Genomic DNA, 13,867 nt, shown 5'->3' on the forward strand with positions numbered 1-13,867 from the left:
GATCGCGCCACTGCATTCCAGCCTGGGCAACAAAGTGAGACTCCATCTCCATTTAAAAAAAAAAAGAAAGATAACTTATTAATCTGTTATTCTAGTGAGCAGAAGGTTAGGCAAAACTGAAATAATCTAAGTTAAATAATTTCAAATTCAGGATGACATATGTTTAGTTAACATAAAAGTGAACTCTGCTTTTGAGCCTGGAGGCCCTTCTTATAATCCATTTTTGGAGAATTATATACCAGTAGTGCAGATAGCTACTTGGACTAGCTCACTTGGAGTCTTACTTGTAGTGCTCTTTCAACTTCTTCAATTTACTCTAAGTGAAAACCTAGTAGAAACTTGAATGGGTAAATTAATGTCATGTCTGAGATTAACTTGGGGCTGGAGGAGATATTAGGCTTAAGACAGAAAACAATTGGCTGCTAAAAGATAAGAATTCTAGAAATACTTTAAACGTTAAACCAGATTGAAATTTTAAGGCAAACTACCAGAAAGCTACTATTTGAGGTAAATTTAATGTTAAGGATTGAGAGGCAAAGCAACTTATTAGTTATATTTTTCTAAAAGCTTTTTTTTTTTTTTTTTGAGATGGAGTTTCACTCTTGTTGCCCAGGCTAGAGTGTAATGGCACGATCTCAGCTCACTGCAACTTCCACCTCCCAGGTTCAAGCGATTCTCCTGCCTCAGCCTCCCGAGTAGCTGGGATTGTAGGCATGCACCACGACGCCCAGCTAATTTTGTATTTTTAGTAAAGACAAGGTTTCACCATGTTGGTCAGGCTGGTCTCAAACTCCTGACCTCAGGTGATCCACCTGCCTTGGCTTCCCAAAGTGCTGGGATTACAGGCATGCGCCACGGCGCCCGACCTCTAAAAGCTATTTTTAAAGAATGATTAATAATATATATTTAAGTTTGGCTGTTATGGTCATTTTTATTAGAGTTATTGGATTATTCATGCTTAATTTGACAGTCCTGCACAATACTTTCTCTCTGCCTAGAACGGTCATCTCCCCTTGTCCCTGGGCTACACTCCCAGTTACATTCAAAGCCCTGATTGGGTGTCACTTCAGTTAGTAAAGCCTTCTGTTACTTCTTTCTCCCTTCCCCTGGCATCTCGGGATTTTGTGCTTGCATCCGTTACACTTGTGACTCTATATGATAATAACTTGTTTTGGTGTCTGTCTCCCGGGAAGAGGGCAGGTAAACAGTGCCTTGCTCACCTTGATTTCTGACAGTTTGTAACATACACTAGGTGCTCAGTAAATGTAGGAAGAATAAATGGAAACCTTAAACACACAGCTTCTAACTTCATGTCAGTAGACCAGCGGGTTCATTACCAAGACCGACAGGTCAGCCATGGCCCACAGCTGCGGCCACCATTCAGCCTGACTTCCTCTCCCACCTACCCAGATATGCAGATAGCATGAGGAAGGCAGAAGGGAGGCCCTGTCTCCACCCTCTACCTGCCTGGCACCTGGCAACCCACCAGCTGAGATGCTGGTGAGACATAAAGAGAAAAGAGTTGTATGGGATGGTGATTTCCAGGTGGAAAAGGAGTACAGTGAAGTCAGACTAGCCTTTGAACCTACCTATGTTCAAATCCCAGTTCTGGCCACTTACTAGCCTGCTAGGCCTGCAGACAGTCCTTAAGTTCTCCAAGCCTCAGTGTCCTCCATCATACAATGGAAGTGAAAACAGTGTCTATGAGTTTTATCTTTCAAAGACTACTTATGAGAGCTCACATGGAGAAACACCTCAAACCATGCATCTAGCAAGCTGTCAGCACAGGCTGGCTGCTCCCATTTGGCTGCTCTTCCCTATGGTCATTGGCATGTTCTTTGTGGCCCTGGCCCCGCCACAGAGTCTGGATCCTCTGGTGAGAGTCCAGAAGTGACTGACTGCCCACCACAGAGAGTTCTGCAGCCCTGCCTGCACACCATGAGCCACCTCCACTGGGGACTCTGGCAACTTCTGAGAGAATACTCAGATTGCAGGAGAGAGACCTAAAGAGAACAAAGTGGCTATAGGAGTGAAAGGCCTCAGATATCCCAACCAATGTCCTCGCAGAAGATGACCCCTTCCCCTGAGAGGGGCTGATGTGCCATTTGTTGTCTGGTAACAGTTAACTCTCTAGGATCTTTCGCCACTCCAGCAGCAAGGCAGTGGGTTCAGGTTTCACAGCATCCACTGTCCAGAGAGCAAAGTGGTTGTGGAAAGAGGGAGAAGAAAGTACTAAAAATTAAAATGCAAATGAGCTGGAAGGTGGGGCCAGGCATGGACCCTGGGGGGACTCATTTGGATTTGAATTTCTTTTTCATCAGTGTATTAAATCAATCACCCTATGGAGCTTATCTGCAATAATAATAATAATAATTTTTTAAAATGCATACCTCCTATTTTGCTTTTTAATGTTACATTTATAGTTAAGAACTTTCTCAACCCTGATCAGATGCTATATGAAAGTAATACTTGAAGCAAAATAGGCATTACTAAAATATGCTGGAAATGAAATACGTTTCAGACCTGCTTTCTGCCTGTTATGAATCATTGTCATTTCCTCACAATGTGTGTTTACTGTTTCCCAACATTTCCCTGTAAGTGTGAATACAATGTTTCCGTGTTTGGTTGGATTTTGGAAGAGGTAGGGAGGAGGTAACTGTGAAAATAATTTGGTTTTAAAAACAAGAAAATGGTTTCTGTCGGTACAGTATGGACATTTTTCCAAGTGTCTCAGTCATTGTGTTTTCTTCTTGTTACTCGTATGTGAGAATGTCATCATCATGTGTCACATAATGTCACCAAATTATATAATGTGTGATGGAATTCACAAGAAAACAAAACTGAATTTACATCCCCTAAATGTCACTGGGTATGGTGGCACACGCCTGTGATACCAGCTACTTGAGAGGCTGAGAGGGGCAGATTGCTTGAGCCCAGGACTTTAAGGCTACAGTGAGCCATGTTTGTGCCACTGTGCTCCAGCCTGAGTGACAGAGCAAGACCCCATCTCAAAAACAAAACAAAACAAAAAACATTGTGCACTAAAAGTTCAGGGGGGTAAAAGTGTTTTTTTGTTTGTTTGTTTTGGTTTTTGTTGTTTTTTTTTGAGACGGAGTCTTTCTCTGTTGCTCAGCCTGGAGTGCAGTGGCGCGATCTCGGCTCACTGCAACCTCCACCTCCCGGGTTCAAGCAATTCTCCTGCCTCAGCCTCCCAAGTAGCTGGGATTACAGGCGCACACCACCATGCCCAGCTAATTTTTTTGTTTTTTTGTTCTTTTTAGCAGAGACGGGGTTTCACCATGTTGGCCAGGCAGGTTTTGAACTCCTGACTTTGTGATCCTCCTGCCTCGGCCTCCCAAAAAAGTGTTCTTGTTTTGGCACTGACGCAGGCACAGTGAATCAGATTCTTCTTAATTATGTTGTTTGTTTTTTGTTTTTCCCCTCAGGTAGTATAGGAGGAGCAGTAACCTTAGGAAGCAATCTAGATTATAGAAAGATTGTAAACTTTGGAGTCAGACCCATCCTTACTCATTCACTTACTAGTTGCATGACCTTAAGCGAGTCATTTAACTGTTCTTAACCTCAGGTTGTTCATCCGGTGATGAGGATTAATGAGTGATGTACATTAAGCTCTAAGACAGAATTAGGCTCAGTTGAGACACCTGACCAGACGTGCCCTCAGAGGAAGAGAGGTCCCATTCAGCATTTACTACTTTACTCTTCAGAGGCTCAAATGCACAGTTTCCGTGCTCTGTCTCAAGGAGCTCTGATCTTGGGAAGCAGAAAAGAGTTACGCCTTTTGACTTTTTTCATCTTGTCCACATTGAAGTAATCTCCTTTCACCAGTCTGACAAACACGCAAGGAAAACTCAGACTCTGACTGGCACTAACCACAGCAAAAACAAAAACAGTGTTGGTCAAAAAGATTATACAGGCTGAGCATCCCAAATCCAAAAATCCAAAATGCTCTAAAATCTGAAACTTTTTGAGTGCCAGTGTGACACTCAAAGGAAATGCTCAGGTGGTTATGTATCTGCAAATATTTCATGTCTGAAAAAATCCAAAACCCGAAACCCTTCTGGTCCCAAGCATTTCAGATAAGGGATATTCAACCTGCACAAGCATCCACACATTGGGAAATGGCATTTCAGGAAGAAATGTCCACACTGAATGATTACTTAGTTGATTTAACATAAACATTCATTCTGCTCCCCTCCCCTATTACGCTAAGGACCCATTCTCATGCGATATTTTTATAAAGATTTAAAAGTAGGGTTTTTTCCATTAATAATTGTGTATTATATTCTTGAAAATTGCTGAGAGTAGATTTTAAGTATTCTCACCACCAAAAAAAATGTGAGGCAATGCATGTTAATTAGCCCAATTTAGCCATTTCACAGCATACACATATTTTAAAGCAACATGTTGTACACAGTAAACATATACAATTTTTATGTCAAGTAAAAAAATCAGGGCCAGACGCAGTGGCTCACGCCTGTAATCCCAGCACTTTGGGAGGCCGAGGTGGGCGGATCACAAGGTCAGATCGAGACCATCCTGGCTAACACAGTGAAACCCCATCTCTACTAAAAATACAAAAAATTAGCCGGGCGTGGTGGCAGGCACCTGTAGTCCCAGCTACTTGGGAGGCTGAGGCAGGAGAATGGCGTGAACCTGGGAGGCGGAGCTTGCAGTGAGCCGAGATCTCGCCACTGCACTCCAGCCTGGGCGACAGAGTGAGATTCTGTCTCAAAAAATATATATATATATATATATCAGTTAATGTAATTGGAATATAAAAAAAGAAGCTACCCCTCCCCCAAAATATTTTTTTATCATATATAAGTTTAACTTGACCTTTACAAATGGTCACTATTTTGCCTTGCAGAATATTCAGAAAAGGTTCTGCTTCCTAACCTGTGATGCAGCCAGTTACCTTGGAGATAACCTCCGGGGAATCGGATCCAAATTTGTCAGCTCTTCCCAGATGCTCACCTCCTGCTCTGAATGTCCTACACTTTTTGTGGATGCCGAGACTGTGAGTATCCCAGTCCTGCTCTGACAGTGAAGGGCCTACGCAACCTACAGTGCAGAACTTCAGGGTAGCATGTTTGCGCTGTGGTTTGTTTTAAAGATTCCTTCTGGCCGGGCGCGGTGGCTCAAGCCTGTAATCCCAGCACTTTGGGAGGCCGAGGTGGGCGGATCACAAGGTCAGGAGATCGAGACCATCCTGGCTAACATGGTGAAACCCCGTCTCTATTAAAAATACAAAAAAAAAAAAAAAAAAAATTAGCCAGGTGTAGTGGCAGGCGCCTGTAATCCCAGCTACTCGGGAGGCTGAGGCAGGAGAATGGCATGACCCCGGGGGGGCGGAGCTTGCAGTGAGCCGAGATCACACCGCTGCTCTCCAGCCTGGGCGACAGAGCGAGACTCTGTCTCAAAAAATAAAAAAATAAAGATACCTTCAGTGTTGTAAGCAGCACTGTATTGTGATATGACTCTCAAAGGTCTGCAGTATAAATACTGCATATGGCCAGTCCAGGCCAAGGCAGGGCTATTTCATGGAATAAGGAGAAAAATCCACCACCTCTGCTCCGTCTGCATCGTTGGCACTGCTCTCTGATGACTCTGACTTTGACAGCTGTGCATATATGGTCAGATAACCTCCTGGAGCTGACCTAGCCGGTGCCCATGATGCCAGGTTGCCCAGTCAGATGGGTCTTCAGAGGCAACATGTCAATCATTTCCCCATCCCCAAGTCTCTAACAGAGAGTTATTGCCCTCTGGATTTGCCCAGCTCAAACTGCAAATGATGAGTTTAAGGGATAATCAAAACAGTCTCTGGCTGACGGTAATTCATGGCTTTACCCATGGAACTCTAACCATGCGAGACTGACGAGCTCCTGGAGGGTGGGAGTTGTGTGATACCTTTTTTTTTTTAGCCCCCATGATATGACAGAATCATCACATGCTCAGTAATTACTGAGGTTTAGAACCAGTGAGGATGTGCTTTGATTCTAAAAGTCTCTGAAGAGTCAAGTCCTTCCAAGAACCTGTTTGGTGGCTGTCTTATAGCAAAGAATACAATATGAAAAGTCATTCTGTCTTAAATGACTTAAGGTATAGATTAAATACAAAATCAGTTTGAAAGTCTTTTTGGAGGTTTGTCTTCACACTGCTTGGAGTATTATTGGGTGATGACAGTAGAAGTCATGTATAAAATGGAAAACATATCTTAGTGTGGGCCTTTATGGAATACTTGGTATGTCTTATCTGCCTATACTAATATGGGAAAGAATGGACGTTTTCATAGGAGGTGTGCATTATCAAGCTCGGATTCAATTGTAATTGCAGCTGATAGTTGAGCAAAATTCCAAATTTCACAGCTTATTAAAATGGATGACACTTGTACTCCTTAACAGCACTTCTAAATATACTTCTGTTTTCTGTGTAGCCATGCCTTTGTGTTGGTATCTCTCTAGTTTTAATACCAATTATTTTCCTGTCTTTAGCTCCTTTCATGTGGACTTCTGGACAAGCTCAAGTTCAGTGTGTTAGAACTGCAAGAATATTTGGATACCTACAACAACAGGAAAGAGGCCACACTCTCTGTAAGCTTTTGTGTTTCTATGCATATGCAGTCAGTTAAAACCAAATGAACCCAATCACTCTGAGTTCTTGGGCGGGGTTGTGATTAACCTAAGACATTCAGACTTCATCTTTTCCTTTGTTAAGGATTACAATTCCAATTTAATGGTGGTAGAACTGTATACAATATTAATTATATTACAAATGGTATCTACGAAAGAGAAATTTTTCAGCATTCACTTTTAGCCCTACCAAGAAATTGGAGAAAAAAATGGGTATGTACTTGATATGTTACTTACCAAAGTTACAACTTTTCTCAGATATTTGAAATTGGTGATTATTTCCTTCCAGTGTTAGACTCACCCAAAACTAGTCATGGCAGATCTCCTCCCTGTTCTCTTAGCCACTCTTGGAGGCTGCGTCTGCCAGTCCCCAGGGCTTCTCTTGGCCTCAGCTCTTGCTCTTTACTTTTTTCTTTCTTCATAGATCTAGATCACAAAATGTTAGAGACAGAGTGATCTAGAAACCATCCAAGCAAGCCACCTGTTTTCTGACAGATGCACAGGTGGAGGCCCAGAGAAGTCAGTGGTTCAATAATAAGAATAATTGTATGTAGTATGTATTAAGCCCTTCCTATAGTATGCCAGGTACTATAGAAAAAGCAAGGGTTTTGAAGTCAGATTGACTTCAGTTTAAATCACAGCTCAGTTATTTAACGGTTAGTGACCTTGAATAAGTGACTTGCCGTCTCTCATCTCAGATGCATCATCTGCAAGCCCTTGGTAATAATAACTAATTTGCAGGATTGTTGTGAAGATATAACAATTATAATAGTCATGGCAGCTATCATTTCCTGAGTCCTTTTTATGTGTCCAACAATCTGCTTAGAGTTAAATCTCTTAAATTATATCGTTTAATGCTCACAACTACCCTGAGAGTTGCTATTGTTACCCTCATTAGCTAGCTAGGAACTGGAAGAGTGGGACTGAAACCCAGAGCTGTGGGATTCAAAGGCCCATGCTCTTAACCACATCATGATATTGCCTTGAAAACAGAAATAATATCTGTAAACTGACCAGCACAATGCCACATAGAAAGAAAATGTTCATTGTAAAGTTACTGGTTTGGGGTTTGTTTATTGCTATTGCTGTTATTGATGTTATCTTGACCTGCCCAAGGGCAAGAGTTCTAACTCTCCACCGTAACAATTAGCTTTGTCTTCTGTTTCTGTGGCCTTTTACCTGCCACTCTTTTCAGCTTCTCAGTCATCACCCAGTAAAAGTAATCTTTTTATTCTGGTTGGTGAACTAATCTAGCCTTTAATGTCAAGTGTGAACTTCAGTTCCTCAGTGCTCATTGTTTTCTGCTGAAAGGTTCCCTTTCACACCTGTGTTAGTTACTACCCCAGATGCTTAAGACTGGCAGGATCTCTCAGTAGCTGAGCTATTACCATAATAGCCTTTCTTATAGTGAAGGAGATCTGCCCCATAGCAGATGCAGCCACCGCAGCATGACAGAAGTAGGTGTGTCCAAGTCAGGTCATGTTGACCAGAATCACCCAGCCTGTGAGGAAGTATTGGTCCTGTCTTCTAACCCCAATTGTATGGAAGATTTCTAGCCATATATATTCATTTATACATAAATTAGAAACAGTGTGGTGAAACCATTCCCTAGGGCAACACAGTATAATATTGAAATTGTATTTTTAGATGACCATTACTGAACCCATATAAACAGATACTTTTAATTTCCAATAGTTCATCTTTAACCCCCAAATACGACCCTTTTCAAAAAGTCATTACAGCACAATTTCATTTTACTATTATTAGAACTTTAATGAATTTTTTCCTAATGGAATTATACTAAAAATGTTCTCAGAACATTGCTGAATTTACCTATGTCTTTCCCTCTCTTTCTGACAGTGGCTTGCAAATTGTAAGGCAACATTTGCAGGAGGATCAAGAGATGGAGTAATTACCTGTCAACCAGGGGACTCCGAAGAAAAGGTAATAAAAGCCTGTTAGAATGGGTCTCTTGTGTGCTCTAACATTGTATATTAGTTTTGGTCTACCCAAGAAGCCTGGAACTTGAGAAAAGAAGAGGCGGAATGAGTCACCCCAAACATTTACATGAAACCAACAGAGTAAGACAGAATGCATTCCAGCATGACTGTGTGTTGATGGGATTTGTGGGGAGGTTTCTTCGTTTTGGAAAAGTAGAGGTATAAAATAACCTTTTTTGCTGGATACTGTCTAACTATACTAATAATTTCCTAATAAATTTATTCTTAATTCAGATTATAAGGCCAAATTTCATTAATTCTTCACTGAACCACTTAGTTTCTTTAATGAAGGAAGTTTCTCTCAACCTTTCAGCAGTCACTCTAAAACAGATTTTCTCATTTAGAATTACTACACACCTCAGACCAGTGTGCCGTACTATAAAGGAAATTAAAGGACAGAATAAGAATGGATGAAAATCATTCATTCTGCAGTTACATATTGAGTGCCTCCTGTGTGGCCCCATGGAGGACACAATCATGAGCAACAGACAAGGCCTCTGCCCTTATGGAGCTTCTGATCTTGTCAGCGAGACAGACATTAATGAAACAGTCATACAGCTATTAACTGCAGCAAGGACCATCAAGGACAGGAAAGAACAGAAAGCTGAGAGATCACAGAGCAAGGCTGCCTGATCCGATGGGGAGGGCGGCTCTGGGAAGGGTTCTCCATGGAAGTAGCATCTTGGCAGAGATCTAAAATATGAGATGAAGAGGAGTGGGCCTATGGTCTGTGTAAGGGCCTGGAGGCAGGGGAACCAGGCCTTTCCAAGAACCAAGGAGAGCCCATGTGGCTGAGAGCACCGAAAGCCCCGTGGAGAAAAGGTTGAGAAGAGTCTGGAGAAGTTGGCAGAAGAAGCCCATGCAGGGCTTTGGTGTTTAACAGCAATAATAAGCAACTGAAAAGGATTAACAGTGGGGATGATTAGATCAAGGCTCTCCCACTCTGTCTACTGTGGAAACAGCTCAAAGTGGCAAGAGTGGTTCAGGGAACTTAGGAGGCTGCTGCCCCATCTAGGGAGAGAAGGTGTTACCTCGGAATTATGTCATTACTACTGGAAAAGTGTTTTACATGGCACACCCTCTGGAGGACCTGAAAACATCTTCCTGTGTTAGAAACAGTACTTTATTACGTAAAAAGAGTCCAGTAAAGTCTGGTTTCTGGTCAGACGTTTGGAGTGAACATTTTCAACCAAACACCAGTGGTTCCATTCCAATTTGGTATTTGTTATTGAGCAAGTTTGCAGTCCTGAGAGTAACATTGTCCATGCCAGCATTGATTGAGTCCCTTGGTAAGCCCCTTGATACGTTTTAGTGAAGAGATCAGACATTGAAAAGCAAACTATAAAGCTGAGAAATATCTAAAGAGGGCATTGAAGTAGAGGTTGCATTTCCACATTGCTGCTCTTCTTGAAGACGCACGTTTATATCTCACTTTATGGTTTACAGAGCACTTTCACACCCCTTAAGTCATTTGCTCTCTCTGGATGGGGAGCAGGGCAGTAGCAGTTGCCTGTTCTATACCTGAAGACACCACAGCTTGACTTATCCAAGGCTCCATGGTTGAGAAGTGACAGGCAGAGATGCAGCTTGGACACAAAGTCTGTCAACATAGGCAAATAATAACTAGTTTGCATATATTTTTAAAATAAGTGTTTAATGACTTACATAATGTCTCCCATAAGCAAACAGAATTGAATATACAGTTCAAAAATCACAATAAACTCCAGCATTTCCCTCAATCCCTATATATGCATCTGTGATGTCCTGTCTCAGACGATTTGTGACTTAGATTTTCACTGAATAACCTGTGCCGTTAGCATATCCCACAAGTAACATATTTTAAAAAAATAAAGTATTACCTAGGTTTCAGATTTTATGGCCACCCAGTAGTACTCATGGCTTGTCTTTCCAGCCCAGTCCTGCCTTCACTATAATCTGCTGTTAAGACAAATGCAGTCCAGAGAACAGTTATCAGGTTAGGATTTACACTGAGCACAAATCGAATCCAGCTCATAGTATAGTTTGTATAGTAGTATGTAAAAAACAACTTGTTATCTGAAAACTTGTCCTCAATCATCAAATTCTATTATATTCTCTGTAACAGAACCTCAGACAGGAAAGTACATTAATACATTGCAGATTTTTATGAACAAGGGTTGAAACCAAATCTATTATTTATTTGTTTGTTTCTTTATAGCTTCCGGGTTAACCCTAAGGATAACCAGAAATTCCAGTTAACTTATCCTATTTCCCAAACATTCCAACTTTAAAATACGTATTTCTGTTGTGCTTGTGGTTTATTTCTATTAAGTTGTTTTACTTGGTATTAGTTGCTCCCTCCTTTCTTCCTGGTTCTTCTTTACCTTCCTCAAACAAATATTTATCTTATTTTTGCTTATTGTTTTTACTCATTTCCTATTCATGCACCTCTTTCTTTGCTTCTATTTTGTAGTACTTATTCCCCTCCCTCTCTTTTCTTATGTTTTTACTAAACCCACGGACTCAAAAAATAGAGTTCACCTATTTATTCATTTGTTTAGATGTGACAACTCTGTTAGCATTACTATAAAGGCTTGAGAATACAAAAGTAGAAAGAAGAAACTAATGTTTTCAAGTACTGTACACATGTAATCTCATTTGATCCTTTACAACAGTCCTTTGAAATAAGGGTTTTTCCATTTTGCAACTAAGAAAACTGAAGCTGAGAGGCAAAGTCTAAAGGCCATATTCTTTCCATTTGTCCACACTTTCTCTAGCTTAATTTTGGAAGCAAAACATACACATGGGAAAACACTCGAGAATAATTTCCAGCATATGTCTAAATGTCTAATATGGCTTTAGGAATCTGCATGAATAAGGAGGGAAGATGCATAAAACACCCAAGAGGGATGAGAGTGGGATTTACTAGGAAAGGAATGATGGAAGGGCAAATTCTGAGTCTGGTGTTTCCAGTGTTTTTGCAAAAACCAACCAAGCTTTGGCCCCATTGTCAGTATTAGCTCAGTGTTTCAGAATATTTCCAAATGGCTCATGGACACACTGGTGACCAGAGAACTCAAGCAGTGACCAGATGTCCTGAGGAAGATGCTTCCAGGCCTACATGTGTAACAATTCTGGAGTCTGTGGTTGATCTGGAAGGCAAATTATATGCCACCTAACAAAAGAGGTTGGCAATCCTAGTAAGTCAGGCAAGGCGGGGAGATTTGTTTAAGTCGTCTGGATACTTGGTTACAGTTATTCCCTGTTTTAATTGGTTAGTAGATCCTGGAAATAGTCTGGCCACTGTGCATGTAGCTCAAACCTCACACTTTCTAATTCCACCAGCCTTGAGGCATGGCTAGGCACCATGCAGAGTACACAAATCAGGCAGCCTCGGTTCCCATCATAGGTAACACTCAACAAGGCTGGAAATGGGCTGTGAGAGAAAACTGAGTCCTTACACACAAAAGGTAGGCCTTGAGGAGGAATGATGGTGTCATTCCACTTAAATATTAAGATCTTATATCTAGAGATGTGTAGATATAATTTTGCTGACTAGAGCTACCATTTGGCCTCCAACCCAAAACAAAACCCAACAAATGTCTGGCTTCAGAGCACTGCTTAGCTTACCTCTAAGTGATTCTCTCCAACACTCCTGTGTAATCAGGTTCTCTGTCTTCTGGAATGATTTGATGTTGCCAGTTACTCTAAGCACACCCTTGCCTGGGGACAGGTAGAATGGGGATAAGTGAACTTATAACTTGCAGAATCTATGTCAGGATATAAATAGCAATATGAATATACCAATAATTATTACTCATATCTGTTCTATTTCAAAGAAGTGTGCACTTCATGAAAGGATTAGTGCTTACCTGACTAAACCTAGCAAAGTAAATTCCTGAATAAAGATATCAGTCTGTCAGAGATGGTGACAGTGTACAGACAGGCATATGAAAGCTTCTCAACCCCCAAGCCCTACCCAGTCTGGTCCGGTCTTTGCCAGTAGAAAATTCCTAATCATTCTTAACAGGTGATTTAAGTGAGGATTGCTATAGAATTGTTTGTGAAAGACAATATATCTCTTTGTTGGGTGCTGAATATTTATTTTTCCAGTTTTTCTTCTATTCTTAACATAAAGTTGTAGACCTAAGAATAACGAAGAAAGTTTATGCACTGGTGGCTTGTGAACTATAACCAATTCACAGACATGTTGTATTAAGCTTGCACAATATTAACTGACCCTGCATTTAAAAATTTAAAACTTTCACACATACGGCCGAGCGTGGTGGCTCACGCCTGTAATCCCAGCACTTGGGGAGCGTGAGGCAGGTGGATCACGAGGTCAGGAGTTTGAGACCTTCCTGGACAACATGGTGAAATACCATCTCTACCAAAAATACAAAAATGAGCCGGGCACAGTGGTGGGTGCCTGTAATCCCAGCTGCTCAGAAGGCTGAGGCAGGAGAATCTCTTGAACCTGGGAGGCGGAAGTTGCAGTGAGCTGAGATCGCACCATTGCACTCTAGCCTGGGTGCCAGAGCAAGACTCCATCTCAAAAAAAAAAAAAAAAAACAACAACAACGAAAAAAACTTTCACACATACACACACACTCAAAACAGAATTCGTGGTGTCTCTGAATAAGAAGATCTAGCAACACTGGGCCTGCCTTCCTCAGTGACAATAATGAGCAAGCACTAAGTGTAGACTGTCCTATATGGACTCTCCACCATCCCTGCTGCCCAGTGAGTTCCTAACACTGAAGGCAAGAACCAGGCACCAGTCATCATGATGTTTGGCCTATTGCTTTTCTTATAACAGAAAAATATTTCTCTGTACCTAAGTCCTCAAAATGAAGAGTAAAGCTAGATAGAAGGGGCTTGAGTTTCCAAAAAGAAAACAGGAAAGAGTATTATTCTTTGCATATGTGAGAAGCGTCTCTGCATATGCAAGCACCTGTCTGCTGAACTCACTTTCTGAGGGATATGTTGGAGGAAAATTCTCAGCGCATGTTCAAAACAAACCATGTTTCTAAGCAATTTATTTCCAATATTTGGGAAGTATATTTCGGGGCTCTTTTTTAAAGACAGCCATTATTAGTCAATGATTTGGGCTTCTTGGTGATAGTAATACCAGTTCTCTGTGCAGCATACACTAAATAGGACATAAATCAAGGCATGTGATTTGCTTGTGTCATAAGATCACTTTCACTCATTTGCAGACACCGCTTTAGTAGTGTT

At 41.3% G+C, this 13,867-nt stretch overlaps 1 protein-coding gene across 5 annotated transcripts in view; it reads left to right on the forward strand.

Moving 5' to 3' along the window:
* FRY (FRY microtubule binding protein) overlaps positions 1 to 13,867 on the forward strand; it is a 451,440-nt gene that overhangs the window by 422,289 nt on the left and 15,284 nt on the right. For all 5 annotated transcript variants that reach the window (XR_008671085.2, XM_055360541.2, XM_055360538.2 and 2 more), the window contains 3 exons: positions 4,889 to 5,038; positions 6,513 to 6,611; positions 8,511 to 8,594. Coding sequence is in view for 4 of the 5 variants with exons in the window: in XM_055360541.2 (XP_055216516.1) it covers positions 4,889 to 5,038; positions 6,513 to 6,611; positions 8,511 to 8,594 (333 nt within the window). In the remaining variant the exon portion in view is untranslated. The remainder of the gene's footprint in view (positions 1 to 4,888; positions 5,039 to 6,512; positions 6,612 to 8,510; positions 8,595 to 13,867) is intronic.

Source organism: Gorilla gorilla, chromosome 14, assembly GCF_029281585.2.
Source record: "Gorilla gorilla gorilla isolate KB3781 chromosome 14, NHGRI_mGorGor1-v2.1_pri, whole genome shotgun sequence".
Classification (NCBI taxonomy): Eukaryota; Metazoa; Chordata; class Mammalia; order Primates; family Hominidae; genus Gorilla; species Gorilla gorilla.